General features: G+C 38.8%; 1 protein-coding gene across 1 annotated transcript in view; it reads right to left on the reverse strand.

Annotated features, from left to right (window-relative positions):
- LOC137646005 (hemolymph clottable protein-like) overlaps window positions 1–25000 on the reverse strand; it is a 112725-nt gene that overhangs the window by 44151 nt on the left and 43574 nt on the right. The window contains exons 12-21 of the mRNA XM_068379138.1: window positions 17653–17815; window positions 17314–17517; window positions 16490–16669; window positions 15239–15444; window positions 14740–14824; window positions 14322–14435; window positions 13861–13986; window positions 13475–13583; window positions 1754–1881; window positions 336–436 (exon numbers count right to left, since the gene is read on the reverse strand). Coding sequence (XP_068235239.1) covers window positions 336–436; window positions 1754–1881; window positions 13475–13583; window positions 13861–13986; window positions 14322–14435; window positions 14740–14824; window positions 15239–15444; window positions 16490–16669; window positions 17314–17517; window positions 17653–17815 — 1416 coding nt within the window. The remainder of the gene's footprint in view (window positions 1–335; window positions 437–1753; window positions 1882–13474; window positions 13584–13860; window positions 13987–14321; window positions 14436–14739; window positions 14825–15238; window positions 15445–16489; window positions 16670–17313; window positions 17518–17652; window positions 17816–25000) is intronic.

The following is a 25000-nucleotide window of genomic DNA, read 5'->3' on the forward strand; positions in this document are numbered from 1 at the left end:
AAAAGAAAAATTGTCTTAAAATTTATTCTGGATAACTAGCGAATAAAAGGCTCTAACCAAAAAACTGTGCCTAAGTAATTGCCAATTTCAAATGCAAACAAATATTCTTCTACTCTTTTTTTTTTTCTCTCCCACAAGACAATTTTCCTTACTATTATTAAAAGAGACAGATAGACGCAGACGAACCTGATGTCCATGAGGTCTATACCGTTGGGTTAGCGAGAGGATCCGGCAAGTGGATGATACAGCATTTAATCAGAAATCGATCTACAGATACAGACAAAATCATAGACAACCTTAAACCCTGACATTCTTCCAGAACTGGGCCTACTTACCCGAGACGAATGTCGAGACCAAGTTGATTATTCAAGGAGCTGAATTCGGGGGGATTTAACGGAACTTCGTGTTCCTTGCGAACACTGGTCTCGTCCAAGTGCTGAAAAATTGAATAATTACATTTTATAAAAAAATTCAAATCAATGATAATCATCACAGGCATTACTATTAGTTGTTATAGATTCAGACGGCATTATACTGTCGTTGACTCTTTCCCACTGAGAAGTCTCGATTATTTAATAAACCAATACAATGTTACTGGATATCTTCATATATAAACAGAAAATAAAAAAAAATCAATATATATATATATATAAATATATATATATATATATATATATATATATATATATATATATATATATATATATATATATATATATATATATACACACACATATATATATATATAATATATAAATAATTAAATATATATATATATATATATATATATATATATATATATATATATATATATAAATATGTATATACTGTATATATATACAGTATGTATTTATATACATGTATTATTATTATTATTATTATTATTATTATTATTATTATTATTACTTGCTAGGCTACAACCCTAGTTGGAAAAGCAGGATGCTATAAGCCCAGGGACTCCAATGGGGAAAATAGCCCAGTGAGGAAAGGAAACAAGGAAAAATAATAATTTTAAGAAGAGTAATTTTAAAATAAATATTTCCTATTTAAACTATAAAAAACTAACAAAACAAGGGGAAGAGAAACAACAGAACAGCGTACCCGAGTGTACCCTTAAGCAAGAGAACTCTAACCCAAGACAGTGAAAGACCATGGTACAGTGGCTATGTCACTACTCAAGACTACAGAACAATGGTTTGATTTTGGAGTGTCCTTCTCCTAAAAGAGCTGCTTACCATAGCTTGAGTCTCTTCTACCCTTACCAAGAGGAAAGTGGCCACTGACCAATTACATTGCAGTAGTTAACCCCTTAGGTGAAGAAGAATTGTTTGGTAATCTAATTGTTATCAGGTGTATGAGAACAGAGGAGAATCTGTAAAGAATAGGCCAGACTATTCGGTGTCTGTGTAGGCAAAGGGAAAGAACCGTAACCAGAGAGAAGGATCCAATGTAGTACTGTCTGGCCAGTCAAAGGACCCCGTAACTTTCTAGTGGTAGTATCTCAATGGGTGGCTGGTGCCCTGGCCAACCTACTACCTATAAATATATGTATATATATATTATATATATGTATATATATATATATGTATATATATATATATATATATATATATATATATATATATATATATATATATATATATATATATATATATATATATACATCGCTTGGTACCCTTCATTTTGAAAGGTAAAGTCCGACATTGCATAAGAGGAATACATATTTGAAGGGAATAAAACGATAAAGACTCACCCTGACAATGAGAGGAATTCCAAGATCAGTTGGGAAAACCATCGTAGAATCCACCGTTTTGTAATGATAAGGGAACTCGTAGAAACCAGGAATAGTCTGCATTATAACGTCACCGGTTACTGGGCTATCTAAGCAATAAAAAAAATCACAGTACGAATATTATTATTATTATTATTATTATTACTAGCCAAGATAAAATCCTAGTTGGAAAAGCAGGATACTATAAGCACAAGGGCTCATAGCTCCAACAGGGAAAATAGCCAAATGAGGAAAGGAAATGAATAAACTACAAAAAAAAATAAAGAACAATTAATATAAAATATTCTAAGAACAGAAACAACATTAAAATAGATCTTTCACATCGTCGTCAGCGCCCACTCGTGTCCGAGTATTGGGTTCTGTCGTTAGCCATCAGCCTCCTATCTGTGGGGTGGGTGCTTATGTCTGATGTGGCTGTTAAGTCCTAGTCTGTGGTGGAAGAGTCGCGGACAGTGTTCACAAGGGAGGGTAGGTGGTGGGCGGGGCTTTTCTAATCGCTCTCTCCTTCTTCTCCTCCTAGCCTCCTCATTTTGTCTCCTGCTCTCCTCGAAGTCCACGGTGCCATGGTGTACTGTACTCCTCCAGGTTTTCCTGTCCCTGGCTGTTTCTTCCCATGAGGAAGGATCGATGTCAGTTAGAGCCAGGGTGCGCTTTAGTTGATCTTTATAGCGCATTTTCGGGGCTCCTCTTGGTCTGGTGCCCTGGGTCAGTTCTCCGTAGAATATTTTCTTTGGGAGCCTAGATGGATCCATCCTATGCACGTGTCCTATCCAGCGGAGGCGGTGGTGGATGATGGTGGTCTCCACGCTGGTCAGCGAGGCACGTTCTAAGACTTCAATGTTGGTGGTGTGGCTCTCCTAGGGGATTTTCAAGATCTGCCTCAGTTTCATTTGTTGGAAGCGTTCTAGGTTTTTAATATCGTTTCTATATAGCGTCCATGTTTCACATCCATATAGGAGCGTGGAGAGGACTACTGCCCTGAACACCATTATTTTGGTGGTCATTGTCAGTGCGTGGTTTTTAAATATGCGGCAGTTGAGTCGGCCAAAGGCGGAGTGGGCTGCCCTGATCCTGTTCTCCACGTCCTTTTTGCTTGTGGGAGCTGATGTTAGGATGCTCCCTAGGTAGGAGAACTGGTCCACCTGTGCTAACGGTTGGTCATTCACTGTGGTATTGAAGTTGGGGAGCATCAGTCCTGGTGGATGTTGGACGAGGGTCTTGGTTTTGTCTGTGTTGACTTGCATCCCAAAACGTTCGTAGGCAGAGTTGTTTGCATCAGCTAACGACTGCAGGTCCTCTGCCGTCTGACCTGGGGTGGCATTGTCGTCAGCATAATGCCGTTCTCGCACTGCACACAAGGTGGTCTTGGTTCTGGCGCGGAGTCTAGCGAGGTTGAAAGCGCCTCCATCCATGCGGAAACGTAGGTCGACTGAGGGTGTGTCTGGGGGAATCTCGTTGAGCATTGCTGCGGTGTATAGCGAGAAACATGTTGGGGCCAGAACACAGCCCTGCTTCAGGCCGCCGTTGATGGGGAATGGGTCTGAAAGAGAGTTCTGGTGGCAGACTCTCCCAACCATTCCGTCATGGAGGGCACGCACCAGCTTGTCAAAATCGGGTGGGCAGCCATATCTTTTGAGGACAGCCCACATGGCAGGTCGAGGTACTTTGTCGAAGGCCTTTTTCAAATCCCAGAAGATGAACATTATGGGCTGTTGTTGTTCGAGGCTCTTCTCTTGTAGTTGTCGCGCACAGAAGATCATGTCTATGGTCCCGCGGGAAGGTCGAAAGCCGCACTTTCACATATAAACTGTAAAGAGAGACTTAATGTCACTCTGTTTAACATGAAAAACATTCGTTGCAAGTTAGAACTTTTGAAGCTCCACCGATTCAACTGTCTGATTAGGAAGATCACTGCAAAATTTGGTCATAGATAGAATAAAACTTTTAAAGCTCTATGTATTACTGCACCTTAAGATTAAGAAGCCATGACTCTAAGAATTAACTGCATACCTAGTATTACGAATATGATGGTACTGTCTGGGAAGAGCTGAATAAAAAGGCTGGTAAGAGTTATGAAAAATCTTATGTGATATGAATAATGAACTAACTGAACGACGGTACCCCGAGACTAATATCTAGATCAGGAATAAGAAATTTAATAGACAACAAGTTCTTGTTCAACAAATTATGATGAGATTTAGCAGCTGAGAACCAGCCAGGAGAACAATAGGCGAAACAAGGCCAAATAAACGAATTAAAATACTTCTTCAGAATAGATTGATCACCGGAAATCTTAAAAGACTTTCTCAATAAGTCATTTTTGTGCAATTGAAGAAGAAAGAGATCGAATGTATTTCTCGGTAAATTTGCCATAAAGTATTATACCTGAAATTTTAAGAAGAATGTAAAGAGTACATTGTCAATGCTTAGGTCTTGATGTTAAGGACCTACTTACAATCATACTTTGAGTTTTGTTAGGGTTCAACTTCATACCCCATAATTTTCATCATGCACTATTTTAGTTAGATCTCTACGGCTTGTATTCTAGGTCAAACCACATAACATGTGTGTATATAGTATGAAAAATAATAGGCCAAGAATATCAGATATCACATTCCTAGACCAACTATAGGGCCCATCAACAACTCTTTTCAATCTATTACTCAATAATCATTTGGAAGGTTTCTTATGGCATCATCTATTTCTTACAATACTGCTTTTCTATATTATTTCGTGTGGTACAAATGATACAACGTGCCTATGTATATGTAGTCAAATCGGTGTACGAGTGATTGCTGTCTATGTGGGAGTCATTGGTAGTGCAGCCAATTACACAACTTTTAGGAAGATGTAGAGTTGCGGGCACTAGAACACGGTGTTTAGTAGAGTTGTGGGACTCTTGAAGATTAATCTTCAGGGGCACACCAAGTTACATTACGAGCCAAAATAAAAGTCTATATATTTTCTGTAAGTTTCCAGAAATTCTAAAAAAAACAGTCCTTGTCGACATGCATTAACTGAATATCATCAAAGAGCCTTGACTTGCTTGTATATAGGCCTACACAGCATTTGTTACAATGATATATAAAAGAATCACGTTACATGGGCATAGACAAGAAGAATTTCCTGGCAAATAAAATTAACTTTTTAGTCACAAGTAAAGGAAAAAACGAAAGGGAAGGAGTGTGTCTGATACAGGGGAGTGGTTTGTTAGTTTTTGTAACGTCAGGTATGCTGACAGGCATTACTAACTCGTTAAATATGAAAGTTTAGTGATTGGATTTGAGACTACACTAGCATGAGATAAGAACGTTTGTTGTAATTGATAAAGGAATAAGTGATGTTTGCTGATGATATAGTGTTACTTGGAAATCGTGACGAGAAGCTGTTTAATGGTAAAAGATAGCAACAGCAAACCAAGAGAGTAACTGAAGGCCAAGGAGGTCGATAAATGGATGGCAATGTGAATGGTGAATTAGATAAAATTCGTTTGTGTATATATATATATATATCTATATCTATCTATCTATCTATCTATCTATCTATATATATATATATATATATATATATATATATATATATATATATATATATATATATATATAGGCGATGATAGAAGGAGAAATGTTAATCAAACAGTACAGTAAGATGTTAAATGTAAAAAACAGACTGAACCTATAGCCTGCTGCCAAGACCTGCTTTCAGGGTAGAATTAAGGCAAGGGTGGAAAGGTGAGAAACTTATATACGAAGAAAGCACCGAGGAAAATAATTAAAAGGTTATCAACCGTGTTATTATAGATAACGTTATTTTCTGGGTAGACCTGAGACGGCCGGTGAAAAAGTCCTTCTTTCTACTTTTTCTGATATAAATCTTCCAAATATACCGGAGAAAATTAAAAGCATGGAATGCAGAGGTTACTACCCTCGTGCGAGCACTTCGTGAGTGTCGTGTATACATCAGGGGCGTGTGAAAACCACTATTCACAGGCCGTCTTCCAATTAGATACCTCCTTCATCAAAGGGAAGGGCCGTAACAAAGACCCCAGAAACCACACTTGGATCACGCCACCGTCACCCACACGAACGCCTTCTAGGTCATCCTTCTGTTTTGGACTTGCCCGCAAAGTCGAAGATTTTTTGTGCTCGGTGTTTTCGCAAGTGATTGTCATTAATTCAACATGACTGACGCTGCTACTTCACCTTTACCAATGTTAAGTACCATAGTTTGTTTTGACAGTTTTTTTTCAGTACCGGGCATTTGTTCTCTTTCCAGTAATGTGGATTTTGATTTTGGAAGAGGCTTGACCTTCCTCGGTGACGTCAGCCATTTTAATTTTGTTCGCTTCTGTAGTTTTTCAAGTTAATATTGCCCATCTGGTACTCTGTCATCTAGGTTATATCACTTACGTTTTATGACCATTTTTATTATCATTATCTTATTATTGTTTTTACTTTGGTATTTTTTTGCTAGCATGTCCAATTTGGACGAACAAAGAATAACGATCTGGCCTTTGTTATTGTTTATGTACACGCCTCAGGAAGGTGCTCGTTTTAGGCTATATCTTTATATTTATTTGTTACGTTGTCGTTATTCTTCGTTCTTGGTTATTACAATTTTATCATTATTCTTATCATATTATTGTGTGATTTGGTTTTTTATAATGTAACCATGAGAGCGTGAGCATAGAGTGCTCATTTTCTGTTACTACAGTTACGAGTTACTCTTTCTCTCGTTTTCTTTCTTAAGCTCGAGTAAGGGAGGTGGTTTTTCCGTTTTATACGATCACGAGTTATTCCTACCTCCGCTTCTTCATCGGGTTTATGATATTACGTTTGATGGTATTTACGTTTTATTGATGTGGTTACTGTTAATATAGCTAGCATTATTAATAGGTTCCGTTAGTGTATGAGTCATTATTTTGGGATCGCTTTATGCCGACACCCGTAGCTCCGTTCTCTTCAGAACGTTCTCCGCCTGAGTTATACTCCGCTATAATGGATACTCATTGGGTTGGGAACTAGTCAAATATTTGGAGTGCAACGGTGAAACCCGGCACTCAGACTCCGGCTTCGGCCTTATGCACGCGAACCTTTTTTCATGATTAATCACCGCCTTGAGTTATACTCCGCTATAATGGATACTCATTGGGTTGGGAACTAGTCAGATATTTGGAGTGCAACGGTGAAATCCGGCACTCAAACTCCGGCTGCAGCCTTATGCACACAAACCCTTTTTCATGAATAATCACAATTTCATTATTACGGTCCTTTTTCATTGAATGTCCGGCTTAACCGGATATCACACAAACGTTCAGCATTGAAGTTAATATTATCTTACCGCTGATGTTCACGTTTTCACTATGATGGACCTTTGTCACCGGATCTCCGGTGGCAACAGAGATCACTCAGACGTTCAGAACCGGGGTTAACATTATTTTACCGATGAGGTTTATAGTTACATGTTACGTGGTTACTGGATATTAGTATATTAGTTTATAGCTCTAGCTAACAATTTTGAAAATCATATCAGTCACACATAATTAATGTTATTTATTTCTATTGATTCACTGACCGGAGTCTCAAAGAACAGTAAATGGCCTCTCATGGCATGGTTGGTTTCGACCTGGCTTTTCATTAGAAGGGGCTAGCGTTCGATCCCAAGTACTGAGTAGAAATTTATTTCTATTTGAACACGATGTTGTATGGATATTTATCCATATATATACATATTTATAATTAAATATATGCATAAATATGGACATATGTATTATATACATGTACAAATATATACATAAACATATATATTATTATTTATAGATAATTTAGTTGATCCCAGCCTGTGAATAGGATCACTAACCAGAGTTTCAAGGAACATCCAGACTTATGTCTCCTTTCTTTTACAGAAGATCCGCCTACATGGTATGGTTCCCGGAGTCATGCACGCTCTGCTACGAGCTGTCCTCCCTACTCCTGATCGATGATGTAAGTTGGTTCTAATTTGTTTCTTTTTGTTATCCTTTGGCGATGATTTAATTTGTTCTGGATTTATGTATACATTGCTTATTGAGGAGACCGGTCTTCTCCTTCATCACTAATCCCCTCACTTCTTTCAGGATGATGATGAATCTCTCCGGGCTGCAAGAGCGGCTCTCCGCCCTTGGGTATCAAGTTTTGGAGGGAGTGCTCCATCTGGCGGACCCTATCTCCTCGGCGTGTCCTCTCTAGGGTTGGACGTCGACCCCATGGACGGGCAGGTAGGTGGTGATGAGTTTTGAGCCTTCAGCTTTGCCATTATCTGCGTCACCGGCCTAGGACCCTCAAAGGATCCTGATGTTCATATTACCTTGCATAAAACCGTGACTGCTAAAAGACAAAGTCCGATAAGTCCGGGGCTTCAACAGCGGGTCGTGCTCAGGATCCCTCCTTCCCCGCCGACCTGATCAGGGATAGGGTTAAAGAGCAGATACAACACATTCTAGGGCAAGCCAAGGAGCTATGACGGAGCTCAAAGATATGGTGGCGAATCTGATCCGTTCAGGAACTCGGATGTCTAACCCCTACAGCCCCAGACGCATCGAAGTAACCTCCTTCGATAAAAACAACACATAGAAATTTGCCTTACATGTCCCATATATAGATGGTACCATAACACTGTATGGCATAGACGTCCGCCCTCTGGAGGTCCTAGAATTTACTCTCAGGGACTAGAATTCCCATTCAACGGATTCGTTTGATTGAAAGAGCATGCCTTCGTTAGGTTAGACAAGGTACCGAAGGTAATGGTAATATTTCCTAAAAGAGCAGGCCCAATCTGTCTGGGCCAGGATGTTGTCGGTCTGGGGGTACACTAATTCCAAGCCCACCCAACACAATGGGGCCTACGCTATATCTACAACTGCTCTCATTATTACCTTGCATATTACGGATAAATTGACAGGTCTTACTATTCAAGCTGTCAAAGAAGGTTCGGCCATGCCGGCTCTTAAAGAGACGGACCCCACCTCGGGGAGTCCCTAGCCTCGATTCATCCCACTGAGACTTTGTTTTGGATATTCACGAAGAACCAATCTCTGTCCTACCAATTCGACCTACACACTTAGTGGTCTGCTCGGGTTAGTTGTAGGAAATACGTTCTGTCTGAGGCCTCTATCAGACATAAACCAAGCAGGCTGATAGCTTCCTCCTGTTGGGGTAAAACCCTCTTCCCTCAGGAGGAGGTGAACAAGGTTCTACAAGATGATACGAGAGCAAACCAAAATTGTAGGTGAGGCGGGGCCTCACTGCCAAAAAGAAGGTTGAAGACCAAAACCAAGCTTTCTTCAAGAAAAAGCAGAGAGTTACCCCCTACAAAACGAACCGGGGTCACTGCCATCAATAGTCAGTTACCCACTCGTCATCACAGTCTTCCTCGGATTCGACGTCTATGCATCTGAATCCCCCTCATCAGGTGGTCTACCTCACTGATTCCCCAGGTACACAGCCCAACCCCGTTTGGATGTCCTCGCCTGCATACAGCCCTAGCTCCGAACCCTCAGGTTCCTTTCGTGGACACCAGAGAGGAAGCTACAGGAGTAGAAGACAGTTCCGCCATCGAGGCGGACCTAGGAAAAAGGGGGCTCGGGGAAGGAAAGGACCTAGATTCACTCCCTCACAACGAGGTGGTCCCGGTAGGGGGGAGACTTTACCACTTTCGAGACCATTGGACCTTCGGTCCGTGGGCTCATAGCATAATCTCTAAAGGTTTGAGGTGGAAATGGCTACAAGGTCTTCCTCCTCCACCAGTGACCTTCTCCCAGAAATCCACTCCCATCCTGAAAGAGTACACCACAGAGTTACTCAAGAAGAAAGCAATCAAACGGGATCGATCACTGAAGTTCCAAGGCCGCCTGTTCACAATTCCAAAGAAAGGCTTGTCGGCATTGAGAGTGGACCTGGACTTGTCTTACCGATGACTATTATCATGTGCCTATAGCTCGAAACTTCTCTGCTTATCTGGGTTTCCACCTAGGCAGGAAAGCCTTTGCGTTCAAGACATGCCCTTCGGCCTCAACATTGATCCCAGGATATTCACGAAACTGGGAGAGACAGTGTTAGAACAACTCAGGAACCAAGAGATACAGAACATTGCTTATCTGGACGGTTGGCTCATTTGGGCCCGGTCGACCATAGAAGGCAACAGAGCTACGAAGGAAGTACTTCGATTTCTGGACAACCTGTGATTTCGGGTCAATCTCCAAAAGTCTCGCCTGCAACCATCAGGCCACTTAGAATGGTTAGCCATTCAGTGGGACCTTTCGAAGCACACGTTGTCTCTCCCTTCTAAAAAGGTAAGAGGAATAGCTTCCAAGATCAAGAATTTTCTCAAACACAAACAGGTGTCCAGAAGAGCCTTAGAAAGTATCCTCGGTTTTCTCCAATTCACTTCAGTAACAGATCTATTAAAAGCCAAACTCAAAGACATCAATCGAGTTTGGAGAAAGAGAGCTACAGTACCTTTAAGAGACAAGGTCTCGAAGATCCCCTCTGTCTTGAAAATGAGACTACGCCCATGGTCCGAACCGTAGAACCTCTCCTAATCGGTTCCTCTACAATTCCCACCTCCACAAGTGACATTCCATACGGCCGCGTCTCTAAGTGGATGGGGGGATTACTCCGAACATCAGATGTTTCAGAGCTCTTGGTCACCCGCCATGAAACAGTCCCATATCAATGTTCTCGAAGCCATAGCAGTGTTTCTGACCCTGAAGAGACTCTCTCCTCCGAGGTCGACCCACATTAGAGAAGTGTCAGACAGCACAGACGTAGTACACTGCGTCAACAGGGGAGGATCCAAGTCACCCAACCTGAACCAGATCCTGGTCACTATCTTCGCTTGGGCAACAGAAAAGAACTGGTTCCTGTCAGCAACTCACCTAGCGGGAATCCAGAATGTGAGGGCAGACTCACTATCCAGGACGAAACCACTGGAGTCAGAATGGTCTCTAGACATAATTTCATTCCGGTGGATACTCAGGCTGGTTCCGGGCCTCCAGGTAGATCTATTCGCAACTCAGATGAATCACAAACTTCCTTGTTATGTGACCCCAACCCTGGACCCTCAGGCTTATGCCATGGACACATTACCCCGGGATTGGAACAATTAGAAGAAGATTTACCTATTTCCCCCAGTGAATCTTCTAATGAAACTTTTACACAAACTACGCTCCTTCCGGGGGCAGTGGCTTTAGTACCACCTCACTGGCCAAGAACAGTTGGTTTCCTCTCCTCCTCGAGTTGAAACTCCGTCCCTTCCGGATCCCGTTCCACAAACTGACCCAAGTAATCCAAACTCACTGTGTCAGATTACTCAAGGATAGCCAAAACTCTAACTTTGTGGACTACAGGAAGTTTGCAGCTCGTAGAGACGCGAACATTGAACCGGAAAATTATCTCTTCATCGAATCAGACAAAAGGGACTCGACAATTCGCCAATATGATTCGGCCGTTAACAACTAGCAGATTCCCTAAGAGTTCAGACCATACTCGTATGTCTCCGAATTTAGCCATCTCTTTCTTGAGGTTCCTATTTGACAAAGGCCTAACAGTTAGCACTTTAACCACCATCAAGTCAGCTTTGAAGAAGATCTTCCTTGTTGGGTTTAACATTAACCTAGCTGATTCCTATTTCTCATCTATTCCAAAAACATGTGCTAGGCCTCGACCTTCGGTTCGGCCACAAAAGGACTCTTGGTCTCTGAACGGTGTCCTCAAACTTGCGTCGGACACGGACAATGAATCCTGCTTGTATATCACTCTTCTTAGGAAGACTTTATTTCTAACGGCTTTGGCGACCTCAGGTGATGGAATATCAGAACTAACAGCTCTCTCACGAAACCCGGAAAACATAGATTTCCGCCCTTCAGCCGAAGTACTGTACTCCTTTCTCCAGACAAAGCTTTCCTAGCTAAAAAATGAGGATCCGCAAAATAGGTGCTCCCCTCGGAAGATTATTCTTCTTCCCCAGGATCTTTTCTCTGTGTCCAGTCACTACTCTCAAGGCCTTTTTAGCTAGAACTGCCACCCGCTCGTCTGGCCCCTTGGTTATCAGGGAACAAGGAGGTACTATTTCCATTCACGGTATCAGGCAACAAATCCTCTACTTCTTTAAACATACTAATCCGGAATCATTTCCCCAGGCTCATGATATACGGACAGTAGATACCTCCATCAATTACTTCCAGAACAGGGACTTTGATGATTTTAAAAAAAAATATGGGTTGGAAATCCCCTATGGTTGTCAAACGCCACTATATAAAGATCTTACAGGCCCTTAAATACCCGACGATGGCAGTAGGGAGCCTTATCCCTCCCCATTAATCTCTTCTTCTTCCTTTCTTCCATCTCTTCTCTTCTCCCTCCTACCCGCCACTCACACCACGTCGCCACTCTCCTGGGTAGTTCGTTAGCCCTATGATATTTGCCATGTTTAATTCCTATGGTTTAACTGTTATTGTAGTTACCGTTCCTTTAATGTTTAGATATGCTTAGACATGTAAGGTTTGGTGCCTTTTGCGATTCGACACTCAGTTGATTCCTTGTTGTCATAGTTATTTAGCCTTACGTTCCCTATGTCATTTGGCTAGTTGGTAATTGGACGTTTACTTACATTATTATATTATATTATTGTCGTACATGGTGATTGTATTCTCCTCATTATGTTATTACTTTATTGGGCTTGGAAGGCATTCTCTGGTACATTTTCACCGGCAGTCACAGGTCGACCCAGAAAAGGGATTTTGACGAAGGAAAAATCTATTTCTAGGGAAAGACCTGTGACGCCTGGTGAAACCCTTCCCGGTTATTTTTGTACGGACCCAACCTTTCCTTGCCAAGCCATATGATCTTGCAGAAGGATGACATAGAAGCCGTTCGTGTGGGTGACGGTGGCGTGATCCAAGTGTGGTTTCTGGGGTCTTTGTTACGGCCCTTCCCTTTGATGAAGGAGTTATCTAATTGGAAGACAGCTTGTGAATAGTGGTTTTCACACGCCCCTGATGTATACACGACAGTCACGAGGTGCTCGCGCGAGGGTAGTAACCTCTGCATTCCATGCTTTTAATTTTCTCTGGTATATTTGGAAGTTATATCAGAAAAAGTAGAAAGAAGGACTTTTTCACCGGGCGTCACAGGTCTCTCCCCAGAAATAGATTTTTCCTTCGTCAAAATCCCTTTTTTCTTTGGTAAGGGAGTGGCTCTGTCTCATAGATGTTTTGTAAAAGACCATATGAAGTAACCTGGGTTTCAAAGAGGCCCAAGACTAGGTATAAGGATGCTGACGTGTAGCAGATCAGTCATTTGTGTGGGTGTGTGAGAAGGCTAATCTGCGAAGGTTTTCAGCGCAAGTAATTTTATTTTGATTCATCACTCTCTCTCTCTCTCTCTCTCTCTCTCTCTCTCTCTCTCTCTCTCTCTCTCTCTCTCTCTCTCTCTCTCTCTCTCTCCAGTAGCCTGTATATATATATATATATATATATATATATATATATATATATATATATATATATATATATATATATATATATATGTGGATATTGTGTAAGTTAACAGTTACATTCTAAATCTGAAGACAAAATAATGCCCTGAAATACTCTTGACGATATATATACGTTATAAAGTCATCACAAACAATCGTGACACATACATAAGAATTGTGGAAACTCTTTGGCAAAGTTGAATATCAGTTTATCATCCGAAGTCAGCTTTAGTCTGAAGTCCTTTGGGAAGCCGCTCATCTTAATCCCAAGTTCTTCCTGCAAAAATAAAACTCTTTGTTATTGACAGAACATAGATACTCGTAGAATCGCTGAATATAATGGATATAAAAGTGTGTATGCATTGTTTCTAATGATTGATTATGAGTTATCTGGCATTTGAAATCTAAGGTCATTGACGCTGAGGATTATTAAACTGTTTTTACATCTGCATACACATACATATACATAGAAGGAATTAGACAGTTATTGTAATACATAAAGCATCAGTCTACAGACTCTACACTGTTAGAAACGGGAAATAATGTTTGCTTACAATTCTCTGTGTGATCATGTCTTCTACCAACTGATAATTTTCATCGGCCATGTAAGAAAACACTCTGGGCATCAAAGGGTATATCATGTCTATAATGTAGAACGGGTTTCTTAGTTCCAAACTCATCTGCAAGAGTGAAAGAATCTTTAAAGTTGCCCTCAGTGAATATCTTATCAGAGCTGTCATAAAAGATATAATGGTCATTTTGATAATTAGGTAGTTCAGGTTAGTCTCTGGTGTCAAGATTAAAATCTTACTGAATAATTTGTATCCAAGAATTTGATAAGCAAGATGAAAAGGTTGTGCATCTAACAAAATTTCCTCAACTGATTTATTTCCAAAATTTGACACTAACTGTTGGCTGAAGTTTGGAACATGGCTGTACTTCATAATGTAAGAGTGATTTTTTTTTTTACAGAGAATGTTATAACTTCAGTTTTAGTTGCAAATCCATTCAATACCTTCATTGAAGAAGAGAAGCCACGCAGTGATGGATGCGAAAGCTTTAGAGAGAGATAAGAGGGAATATAGTCCTCTTCGACGGCAAACCACAAGAGGCTGCCGTATATGGAACCCTGCAATGTCAAAGAAATTAAAAATATTAAAGAATAAAAACTGCAAATTCATAGCCTTCGCGGTACAAATGTCATCAAAGAAGGAAACTCATCAGGTGAAATGACCTGCAGAATCAAAAGATATTAAAGCAATGTTAAAAGTAAGAGTTATTATCGATCAGATATATAATAAGTTTTACTACTTAGAAATAAAATATACTACACCATCTAATTTTCAAACTATCTCACCGTGAAACCAAATACCGGAAATTATATCAGGAAAAAGTAAAAGGCAGAAGTTATAACACGGCACGAAAATACTCACAATATTAGTCGTATAATTCTCAAAGCGAGCTAGTACTGAATCTGCTTTCTTAGCTAGAGGAACAACTTTTGAAACTACTGGAGCCCTGAAATTTGCATTGATATATAATTTACATTCTGTATAACAGAACATGTGGAAATATTCATGTGAAGGGTGAATACATGCAAACGACTGACAAATTAAAAAGCCTGTTTATTTTTCCTTATCATCCAACGTACAAGAAAAAATCCCCCAGAAATCCAAGCTTCGTTTATAACATATTGGAAAAAAACTAAGTGGCCTAATTTGTAACTAATAATCTATGGACTACTTACATCCTGATATATAATGCATTTTCCAGTAATCATAAAAGCCAAGCTCTGTTAAGCTGGATATTATATATATATATATATATATATATATATATATATATATATATATATATATATATATATATATATATATATATATATATATATATGTGTGTGTGTGTGTGTGTGTGTGTGTGTAAGTAACTTACATTTTCCGGTCGCTTTTGGCAATACTTAAGATAATGGAATAGATCAGCTGAGCCATCTGTTTGGAGGGTTCATGCCAAGTCGAAACTGCCATTTGGGTCCACCATGCCGCGCCTGGATTCCATGAAGTCATCACTACAAAAGCCATGCTTCGGACTTCTATGTGCTCCTCCAGATTTTCAATTAGAGATGTCAACACTTTTTGGACCTGAAGGTTAGATGCAATCATTTGCATTAGTGTGTATTGCATAATTCATGTGCAGTATTCACACACACACACACACACACACATATATATATATATATATATATATATATATATATGTATATATATTTTTATATATATATATATATATATATATATATATATATATATATATATATATATATATATATATAAAGTACATATATATAGTAGGCTCTGTAATCTATTGACGCTCATTTTCTCTGACAAATAGCCGTTTCAACTGATTGCTTTCATTCAACTATGGATCTTCTTGACGAGTTCGTCACTCCAGTTATTTACTCATTGAATCTGTGGGATAGAAGATAATCCAACTGTTTCTTCCTCTCTCTCTTTGTCTGTCTCCCTTATTTGGTCCTAATCAGTTATCTATCTCTCTCTTCCATTCATTCCTTGACCCAAGCAGTTAACTCACACTCTCTCTCTCTCTCTCTCTCTCTCTCTCTCTCTCTCTCTCTCTCTCTCTCTCTCTCTCTCTCTCTCTCTCTCTCTCTCTCAAATACAGACTTTCGTCGTAAGTTTCAAATCCTCCTTTTAAATGCAATAATAAATTGTGGCCTTTAATTTACTTGATTTTTACAGCACTGCTCCCATCTATCTATTTCTCCAGTCCTTTAAATCTTCAATTAAAAATCTCCTTAGATAATGAATAGTTTATGCTGATATACAATTACAATATATATTGATAAACTTTCTCTTATTACTATGTAGTTGCCTATTGTAAACGTCCCTGCTTTGCGACCTGTTAGAATGGGATTCTATACCCGCTCTAGTTCAATAGTTTCTAGAAGTGTCAGCAACTTCCTCATCCTTGTGAGGTGCAACCTCCCCATCCTTATGAGGCAGGGATGGGGGAGCCTATAGGTCTACCTGCTGACTCATTAGCTACATCTTAGTTGGGGAGGGGGCTTAGGCACTGATCATATGTATACATGGTCAGTCTCTGGAGCACTGTCACTGTCCCCTGCATCTACCATTCATGATGTATCCACGTGCTATGGGCACTTACCAAGGGTTTAACAGTGAGAGGCATTAGGTCTGATGAGAGACTCATGATGGCCAGCCTTCTCAAGCCAACATCTTCATCGGCAGTGCCAAGAACGTAGGGCAAGAGGAAGTTCAGAGCATGCGGGGTCCTCAGATTAGTCACAGCCTGGAGAAAGACGACCTTCTGGGATGTCGTTGAGTTCTGGCCATGGGAAAACACAAGACTGCAGTGGTTGTACAACTGTTCATTTCAATATAATTTAAAGATATTTCAATCTCATAAATGTTCTATTTACGCACACTAAGTACAGTAAACGTTTTATACAATATCATTTATTATGCAATTACTGTAAATATGCAAATGAAAAGGATAATTTGGGAAAATACAGATATGTATCTACAGAAAGTAATGAGATTGCAAAGTATATGAGATAATCTTCAAAATAAGAAATTACAGAAGGATAGATATACACATGAAAAAGTTATTGCCTGGGCCATTTCTGTAAATTCAGTACATAAATGCACTCCTTAATAAATTATAGATAAGAGGACTTCAAATACTTTAAGATGGAATAAAATCTACTAGTGATGTCTATCGTGTGTTCATCACAGCCACCATTGTGTGTACTTGCTGCGCCCATCAGTCGATTAATTTTATTCCCAATTAGCCTTTGGTATGGTTGGCACCAACAGCCTATTCTCATTGACTCTCAACTTCTGATCTCATAAAATTGTAGAGGTCTATGAAATGGCCTTCTGTGGTGCGTGTCAGTCATGAATCGAATTCTTTCCAGGTCTAGAGGTCTTGAAAAGGAAATCTTCCGACTTGCATCTCCCTAGACTCACCTGCATCTCTTCTTCGATGTAATTGAGGAAAGTATCAAGCATTTCGTTCTCATGACATTGTCGCTCAGGTTTGCAGCCACCATTTGAACATTTCCTTGCTTCTGTACTGAAGCACAATTCGTGGATCAAAGAAGCTGTGGAGGTAATGGCTAAACTCTTCAGGTACGTTTTATACGAACTCCAGCTAATTGACTTGGTAATTTCCTGGCAAAAATGATAATAATTCTAATAATAATGATAACAATTATAATGGTAATGACAATGATATTCATCACAATTTGGTTATCTACATAGCTGTCAATATATGAACTAAGAAAATGATACTTTTCTAATACTAACCAATACTTCAGGTAGCAAATTAGGATATTTAATCGTCAATTGTGCGCTTTCAAAGAAAAGCACTGCGAACTGTCGTTCAGAATCGACGAAAACATCATGATTAAGCAAAAACTTCAGAGCGGCTTCGGATCCAGAAATTAGGCAAGCTACTCTGAATATATTCCTGGAATATGAAAAGAAAAGAAAAATACTGAACATCTAAAATATATTAAATGAACAATACGGACTCATCTTATTCCCAACCCATAACGGAAGTGTCTCATACCCGCTAATGCACTGTAATGCTATTGTTATATTTTGGAATGCAAGTAAAGTTTGATAAGGAGCTCTCTCTCTCTCTCTCTCTCTCTCTCTCTCTCTCTCTCTCTCTCTCTCTCTCTCTCTCTCTCTCTCTCTCTCTCTCTATATATATATATATATATATATATATATATAGATATATATATACATATATACATTATATATAATATATATTTACGTGTATATATATTTATATGTATATATAGGCTATATACGTATATGATATATATATATATATATTATATATATATATATATATATATATATACATATATATATATATGTATATATATATATATATATATATATATATATATATATATATATATATATATGTATATATATATATATATATATATATATATATATATATATATATATGTATATATATATATATATATATATATATATATATATATATGTATATATATATATATATATATATATATATATATATATATATATATATATATATATATATATATATATATATATATATATATACACGACCCATGTAGATGGGTAATGAGACGTTGGAATATGGGTTTTCTTCATTTATTACAAAAGGTACATTCGTAAGTACACCGTACACAACTACCCTATCAGGTGAGGGACTTGTCAATTCAAGCACCCAAAGTCAACTAAACTCCCCTCGCTACCAAATTGCAATCTTGTACAATGACATGCTGAGATATAGGTTTTTTGTGGAATACTCATGAATATTGAGTTCATTTACCTTGACGTACAAAACACATCTATATACATGAATTAGGACATTACTCTCTCCCTCCCCCCACCCCCCCAAGCTTCTCACTCCGGGAGGAGGTGTGCACTCGCCCTCACTAGCGTATGATATATGGAGGACACTCCGACCAAGAATAGGCATGGCATGTACTAAACAGAGATGGAACATAAATATATATATATATATATATATATATATATATATATATATATATATATATATATGTATATATGTATATATATATATATATATATATATATATATATATATATATATATATATATATATATATATATATATATATATATACTGTATGTATATATATGTATGTATGTATATATATATATATATATATGTATGTATATATATATATATATATATATATATATATATATATATATATATATATATATATAAATCACCCAAAAAAGAATAACGCATCCTCCACAAATAAAAAAAAAATTAAATATTGCATGTAAAAATGTACACAATACAATATAAATAATTCCACTCATTTCTTCATAAAACCTCTGCAACTAAAATACAGAATACCCAAAGTGAAAAAAAAAAATAACATCAATCTTACACAACCTTATCAATAACCTCCCTCTGGTTGTGAGCAATACGGGTTTTTTTGGGCAGAACAGGGGTAGGAATAGATATTCCTTCATCCCTTGATTTTACTGGTCCGGGTTTACGGCATAATTTTGCAACACAACTCACCACCACCGTTTCGCCATTTATTTAAATCACTACTACACTAGCACTTGCAACTGGTGGCCACTACCCGTTTTCCCGAGAAAATCATTCATTTTCCCGCCCTTCTCATATGACATTAAGTATAAGGTATTCACATCTACACATTCTCTAACACTGCCTATCTTCAAGGCTGAACTTTTTATCCTGCAGCCGCTTGCCTTTCAGGAACCACCCCGGCCCAAGCAACCAGGAATCATATAAATACATGAATAATACAGCGTCCGCCTGATGGATCTCACCTTTGATTGTTTTTAAGTTCATTCAGCAATGTTATACGTATTTCTGCACTCAGCAAAATTACCACAACATTTTACGTATACATTAAGCATCAACATAAGAACACATTGTTATCATCAAGTTTAATTAAAACACTCAAAAGAAGAAATAAGGTCTGTTCAAACAACAACAGCAAAGGAAAAAAAAAATCTACTCATCAACTATAGGAATGTCACGTATGCAGGGGGTAAGGAGGAACACTTTTGAAAACTACCTCTTCAGGCACCACATGTATGTGTGCCTGATGATGTTCAGACACTGGACCATTAATAATGCTTTGTATCACAACTGTGTTAGATTTAACCATCTTTACTCGGTACGGTTCCAAATACGCTGGCTCTAGTTTGTGTTTCCTAGGTTATAATCGTTTCAAATACACACGATCGCCCACAAATACTTTTACCGGTGCAGTTTTGAACCGACCATCATACTTTGAGCTGTTTTTTTCATTAGCTCTTAAAAACCTTTTAGTGGTGTTCATTACTCTCCTCAATAGATTTAATAAATATACACGGTATTGCTCAGTTGAATAATTTGGCAATTGTTGTGAATTAATGAGTACTGTATATGGTAACACAGGATCCTGTCCATACACTAAAAAGAAGGGCATGTCCCTGAGCAAAGCATTATATGCAATGTTCAAAGCTAGCTCAGCTGTAGTAAGCATGATGTGCCAATGAAGGGGCTCATCAGCCGCTAAGTAACGTAAAATCTGCACTACTTCCCTATTATGCGATTCCACTAAGCCATTTGCTGAAGCCCTATATGCAGTCACTGAAAAGTGTTCAATTTTCATCAAGTCCATAACCGATTTCATCACCTTAGTTATAAACTCGAGACCGTTATGACTTATTAAAATTTTCGGGCAACGAAACCTAGTAATGAATTAACACAGCGCCTGGGCTAATGAATTTGCCGATTCATCCAACATTGCGTAAGTATGAGTGTACCGAGTAAATGCATCCACAAATACACATATATACTTATGTTGTGTTAAACCAGAAGGAAATAGTCCTACCACATCCATAAGCACTCTATAAAATTTAATAGGAATCATAGGCCACTTTCTGGCTTCCGGTACAGTGTTTTCATGTTCTTTGAAACAGTTACAAGCATGACAACCTTTTATATAATTCTCCATAGATTTTTTCATTCCTAACCAAAAAAAGGATTTACATGCTCTCCTTAATGTTCTATCAATCCCCAAATGCCCTGCATACAGACTTGAATGTACAATGTGGATGGCTCGATTAAATAAAGAGGGAGGAAGAACTCCCCATGCACAAAATTCCCCTCCTCTTTTCTCGTAAGCACAATATAAGATACCATTTTCTATAAAAAATTTCTCACGAGGCACATTCAGAAATGATGGACAACTCTCTGATTCTCCTTTAATCACTGCTTGCACTCTTTCCATCCATTCCTCTTTTTTTCTGTCCCTCTCGGACTTCTTATATGTCCCAACCACCCAAGTCAATCAAACCTGCATCATCAGGGTATTCATTCTGGACACCGGTGGTCATGTCCTTGGTCACCCACATATATTCACCTTCGCCGCTCTCTCTCTCTCTCTCTCTCTCTCTCTCTCTCTCTCTCTCTCTCTCTCTCTCTCTCTCAACCCGTCTTCTGACTGCTCATCGGGAGAATTCACATCCCGTTCTCTATTTTCTCTATTTTGATGGGTCTTCACTATTTTGGTTACGTTCTTCATTCTTCTTTTGTGCCCTAGTTGTTACTCCTATTACTGCACCCCTAGAGGAGCATCAGCTACCTTGTTAGCCTTACCCTCTGTGTGGTGAAAACCCTTTATATTAAACTCTAACAATCTCTCAATCCATCTCGCTTGACGAGAGGTCAAATCACTTTTATAATACCAATCACGTAAGGGGCGATGATCACTTTGCAACTCAATCGACTGACCTAATAAAAAGAACCGATGACTCTCTAGAACCCAAAGAATAGCCAAAGCCTCTCGATCGAATGTACTATAATTCTTTTCTACTCCTTTTAACCCCCGGGAAGCAAAATAAATGGGTCGTTCTCTGCCTTTATCATCTCGTTGAGAAACTACGCCACCAATAGCTACACTACTCTCATCTGTTGTCACTAAAATCTGCCGATCAAATCTAGGATATGTGAGTAATTCATTGCTAGTTAAGGCAGCTTTCAAATGGTTAAAGACCCTTTCTTCTTCCCCTCCAAAATTTATTACTTTTTGTTTCTTTAAAGCAACTATGGGTCTCGCCATCTCTCCAAAACCTCCTATGAATTTACGGTAATACCCAGCGAGCCCGAGGAATTTAGCTACTTCCTTAGAGTTAGGTGGCCTGGGGAAATCTCTAATAGCTGCTACTTTACTGGGGCAGGTTGTATACCTTCTGGGATTATTATGTGACCTAAAGATTCGACCTGTTTACAGAAATATTTGCACTATGACAAATTTATTTTCATACCATCACGTTGCAATGCTTCTAAAACTTTACGAATATTATTATTATGTTCTTTGGCCGTTTTCCCTGTAATTATGATATCGTCTAAATAAACAAGAACATTATGGCCAATTAAGGGAGACGAAACCGCCATCATTACTTAGTTTAGAGAAATGACTTGCAGCATTTTTAACACCAAAAGGAAGAAAATTAGATTTAAATAATTGATCGTTAGCTACAAAGGCCGTTTTACATTTACTGTTTTCCTGATTGGGTATTTGATAGTATCCAGATTTTAAAACAACAGTTGTAAAATATTTACTACCCCATACTTTCGCAAGTAATTCTTTGATCGAGGGCAATGGAAATGCATTATCCTTAGTGAATGCATTCAATTTCTTATAATCAACACAATCTTACCGAGCCATCCTTTTTCCTAACAGCTACAATTGGAGAAGCCCAGGGGGATTCGCTCTCCTTGATTATCCCTTGTTCTCTTAATTTATTAATTTCCCTTTATATCTCTCCCTGGAAATGAATGGGTACCTTATAAGGCCTTGACCTGATCGGCTCCGCCTGCCCAGTTTCATTGCTATAGGGAAATCGATCAATCCTCCCGGGTGGCTCATCTCCAATTGCAATAACATCGGAATAATTATTGACAATGTCACTAACTACAGGCTGATATTCTGAGGGACATAGTTTTCGTGCTTGCATAAACAAATTCTGAGTGCATTCGTTTGTGCGGGCTGGAGTTGTGGCTCCCAACATCCCATTATAAGCAATTTCACATAACTCTAATTCACACACAGAATCACTTCCTAACACAACTCTTTTATTTGACAAATTAACTATCGTTATATCAGCTCTGTTCTCTTTTATTTCCGTCAGGCTCTCTAATATCATATGGGCCCAATTATCATGTGGTTTAACAACAACCTTGCTTCCTTCCACAAGAGGGCAACAGGGGTTCACTAAGTGTCTGGGGGAGACAACACTTCTCCTCTCTCAGGTACAGCTGTTACCTTACTTACATGTCTCTCCGAGCCCGCACACCCACTTATTCTCTCATGACTTTCTATCGGCAAAATATACCCTCTTACTTTTACTGTTATTATATCTTTTCCCACAAAAATGCATATTTGATTATTAGAGATAATATCAATTCCTAAAATAGCCTTGATTCCTGGAATTTCCAAGGTGGGCAAAACAAAAAAATCATGTGTAAACTTCACAGACCCCACCTTAAAGTTGACGATTGTCTTATGGTTTATGTGTAGTTTATTTCCTCCTGGCATGTCAAGAAGGATGGATGCCGCTGATTGTAGTGGGTTTGAGGAGAATCTTTTTTCAATCAGTGAAATGCTGGTGCCTGTGTCAATCAACGCTCGAATGGATTTATCTGGCAGGTCAATCATAACTGCTAGCATTCCTAAACGGCCATTACGAGATATGGGGCACAGGCCAATGACCTCAGCGGCAATGCCGCTGCTCCCTAGTGCTGCGGGGTTGAGGTCGGGGGTACCGATGAAGGTCCCAGTGCCTGCTCTGTCACGTCCGACGTTACCTCTTCCTCAGCTAGTGCTTGTGATGTCATGCGGGGGGCCATCGAACTCCCTCATCTCCCCCCTTCTTCTGTTTCTTTTTCCTCTGATGTTGGGCTGGGGAAGGTGTGCGTGTGCCACAGCCCGCCGGCCCACAGCGATTTATGCTGAGCACTCTCGATATAGATGACTGTAATCCTGACAAGTGTAACAGTGTAACAGTGTAACTCCACTCATCGGTGCCCCTCTCCCCCACACTGCCAACATTTAAAGACTTTACTAATCTGCTGACTGCGTTCCCCCTTACAGTGAGCCCTCGTTTATCGCGGTAGATAGGTTCCAGACCCGACCGCGATAGGTGAAAATCCACGAAGTAGTGACACCATATTTACGTATATATTTAACATGTATATTCAGACTTTTTAAACCTTCCCTTATACGCAGTACCTTTAACAAACTACCCTTTAATGTACAGAACACTTAATGCATGTACTACAGTACCCTAAACTAACACAGGCACAAATATTAAGGCGATTTTATATCATGCGTTTCCTAAACACGCCAAAAAGCACGATAAAAAATGGCAACCAATGTTTTGTTTACGTTTATCTCTGATCATAATGAAGAAACAAACGCATTTACACATCTGTGTATAGGTTAGTTTTTGCATCGATTATATTGATTATTCAGTACAGTATGTTGATTTTGTTTTTACCAATGTTTTACTTAATTTTTCTTAGGACTTCCAAATGAAATGTTTTTCTTTATGGCGCCGCCTGAAACGACGCGTTATAAAGTACGCTCAGTAAACAAACGAAGGCATTTAACGCGCATGATGAAAGTGATAAATAATGATATTACAGTAAAAGCTTTTAGAAAATATGTTATTACAAATATTATTTACCGTATCTATATAAAATCATACATACGTAGCAAAGCAGGAAAACAATTTACGAGAGAGAGAGAGAGAGAGAGAGAGAGAGAGAGAGAGAGAGAGAGAGAGAGAGAGAGAGTTGTTTTACGTACGTAAATGTAAATTTTAAACAAAAAAATGGCCCCATTTCATATAAAATAGGTTATTACAAATATTTTACTTTATCATATTACAGTACAGTAGTCTGTATAATACTGTAAAGTTCAGTACAGTATGTTGTTGTTATAGTCGTGGCGATGAAATTCTCAAGAAAGAAAAACACGACATTCATTACAACAGCGGATTCATTCTCTCTCTCTCTCTCTCTCTCTCTCTCTCTCTCTCTCTCTCTCTCTCTCTCTCTCTCTCTCTCTCTTCATGT

The sequence above is a fragment of the Palaemon carinicauda genome, chromosome 8 (assembly GCF_036898095.1).
Source record: "Palaemon carinicauda isolate YSFRI2023 chromosome 8, ASM3689809v2, whole genome shotgun sequence".
NCBI classification, from domain to species: domain Eukaryota; kingdom Metazoa; phylum Arthropoda; class Malacostraca; order Decapoda; family Palaemonidae; genus Palaemon; species Palaemon carinicauda.